This window comes from Corylus avellana, chromosome ca1 (assembly GCF_901000735.1).
Source record: "Corylus avellana chromosome ca1, CavTom2PMs-1.0".
In the NCBI taxonomy this organism is placed as follows: domain Eukaryota; kingdom Viridiplantae; phylum Streptophyta; class Magnoliopsida; order Fagales; family Betulaceae; genus Corylus; species Corylus avellana.
Window position 1 is genome coordinate 5,137,079 of NC_081541.1, and position 3,003 is coordinate 5,140,081.

General features: G+C 33.2%; 1 protein-coding gene across 1 annotated transcript; it reads right to left on the bottom strand.

Annotated features, from left to right (window-relative positions):
- Window positions 1–79: 79 nt before the first annotated feature.
- Window positions 80–1,219, bottom strand: LOC132168905 (WAT1-related protein At4g08300-like). The gene is made up of 3 exons (XM_059580028.1): window positions 1,008–1,219; window positions 803–865; window positions 80–218 (listed from the first exon to the last, which is right to left on the bottom strand). The coding sequence occupies exons 1-3, from the start codon at window positions 1,205–1,207 to the stop codon at window positions 80–82; spliced, it is 402 nt and encodes a 133-aa protein (XP_059436011.1). The 5' UTR covers window positions 1,208–1,219.
- Between the last annotated feature and the right edge of the window lie 1,784 nt (window positions 1,220–3,003).

Genomic DNA, 3,003 nt, shown 5'->3' on the forward strand with positions numbered 1-3,003 from the left:
AACGCTACATGATGATATGGCTTTTCATTAATTAATTAATTTGCATATTAATTAGTGAATGATGACGTACGTACATAAATTAAAATGAAACTAGCTTGTACCTGAAGATGATTGCCATTATAAAGGTTATTGCGGGGAGCATATTGAAAATGGCAGCTGAAAATGTGGCTGACGTGTACTTCATCCCCAAATAATACAAGTTCTGATCAAGCACCGGCCTGCAGCAGGTAATAAACCAATATTAGACCTTTATTCATGTTTTACTACCTCTTTTTTCTTCCTAATAAATGATTTTCACAGCCCCCCACCCAAAAAAAAAAAAAAAAAAAAAAAAAAAAACTAAGAATCAAGAAATTAATTAATTAGCTGTTAATTTCCAGTTTAAAAGTTAACTATATTTAATTAGCAAACCCATTGAGATTTTTTTTTTTTTTTTCCAGAGAATTCATGAATATTCCTAGATATATAGTTAGTCTCTGTAAAGGTATATATAGACATCTTTCAACCAGAAAATTATGGCGGCTATGCATATGCTGATCATCATATGCAATAGTCCATATGCAGAATACCATTAAGTGATTTCATGTCCATGAAATAACAGAATCCCCATCCAAATTAAAGAATTTAATTATCTTGATTAAAAAAATAAATAAATAACAGAAGATTATATATATGCATCATGCATGCATGCCTATATACGTACAGTCATAAATACCTACACAAACAAGTACCAGATAATTAAACGCATTCATGATATATATATATATAAACAACTAAATAAGGTATATATTTAGAGCATTACTCCAGGAAACCAAGGGCGACAATTCTGAGGAAGATGGGCAGAGTCATCTTAGGTCTGATTTTCCTGCGCGCAAAAAGAAGAGAAAACAAAATCAATATTCATTAAATTGATAAAGAAAATAACGTAGAAGGGAATCTAGCTAGTTCAAATATCAGTATATATATATATATATATGCGCACGTGTGAGTGAAAGAGAGAAAGAGACTTTTCAAGAACAATCGCAAAGGGAGCGATCACAAGCGTGGCAACAACATGACGATACGTGGCAAGTACGTAGTGGCTCATGCCTCGCTTCAAGGACACCAAGGAGATGATATACATTCCTGCGTAACCAAACTGCAAGGACACCATTGCCACGTAGGGTTTAGCCTTATTAATGGCTTCGGAAGACATCCCAAACGCCATCGTTCTCTCTCTCTCTCTTGCTCTTACTTCTTATAATTTGTGGCTGCCACCACCAAAACGAGAAACAGCCTTCTTATAGACAAGAAAAAAGCAAAGAGAAAAAAATAAAGAAAGAAAACCCCTTTATGCACTATACCAACACAAGTCGAAAGCATTTCCTGTCACACTCTCTCTTGGATTCCCTTATCCATTGAATTAATACGTCCGCATTATTAATATATATTCCTTTTTTTTTTTTTCTTTTTTGTGGGTGAAAAAACACCATATTACAAACAAACTAGAATCGTCGCTGTGGATCTTTATGATGATAATAATGTTTGCCTTTTATTTATTTTATTATTTTAATGGGAAGTGTGGGATTCGATTCATTGACCACCAAATAGAAATTAGGCTAAGTGCACTATCGTCATGCATGTGGGGTTACATATATATGTGTAACGTTTTTGGAGAGTGGCGCTATAGGTGCTACGAAGATGAGTGAGTGGGTACATACGTACACCATTTCTAAAAGATACAATCATTGGATTCGGGGATTTACTCTAATTAATGCAAGTATATCTCATTCAAGATTAATGTTAGTGCAGATGACGTGGTTAGTAGTTAATTTTCCAAACTCACTCATCAAAAAATCAACTTATATATATCTTCAGCTTCAGCTTTAGATCATATTGTGTCAAAAGCATGATAAGATTTACTGTACCTAATTTTGTCTTTTTTTTTTTTCTTTTGACTTTGATCAATTAATTAGCTACAAAAAAAAAAAAAATTAAAAAAAATCCCAATAAATCAAACATTTTCAGTTTACTTAATTAACTAGTCTCAATTGATATTGGATTAACGATGATGAGCTTAGCTTTTTCTTTTCTTTTTTTGCTACCCTTCGTTTTTTCTGTTAATGATATGGGTTTCATGTTATAATATATATATATAGTTACGTTTGGAGCAAGCAAGCCAACAACTGCTCATTCCTCTCTATTAAAAAGCTTTCACGTTATGATGTCTAATCAATCATCCAAATGAAATATTCTCAGTTTTTGTACATTTTTTGGCCACCAATATATATGACAGATCGAGTAGCTAGGGAATATTTATGCCAGCCCTTGATCAGTGTTTCCAGTATTGTATTCTTTTTCTCCCGATCAAGCAAGTGTATGTGTGCAGTGTGTTTGAAAGTATATATTGCAAGATGCCTTTCCGTAGAGATATTGACCTGCATAGGAGATTTTACCGCGTACGTTGTTAATTATTATTAGTAACCATTAAAAGATAGAGTTGGAAAATCTCCGTATTGTATAAATTGTACAATATTATTGGAGGATATTGACTTTGGAGATTCTCACCAATTGTATTCTTCTATGAATAAAAGACATGGGCCGGGGCGGGGGGACAAAGTTTCAGAATCAAAGTTGGTGCTTTCGTGTTTGGACTCCAACAAAAATCAGGTGGGAGGAATCCCACCTTACAAAATGGGATGAACAATACAGATGGGTTACATCCGGCGTGGTAGGTATGGAGCCATCAGCCATATAAAATAATCACTTTTGATTCACTGTATATAATGGATAGATGTGGTTAAGAATCATCCACAAATTAAAAAAGAAAAAAAACCGAAGACATTCTCATCTCAATAGACTCAATTGCATGCCAACACATCATATATATCGAACATGAGTGGCATTGTGGAAATGCATTGAGCCTAAATTAATTCGGGTTTGTCTTATTCTTATTTGTAGAAAATTCTTAATTATAAATCAACTTCTAAAATTGATATATATTTTTTTAAGTTATATATTGAT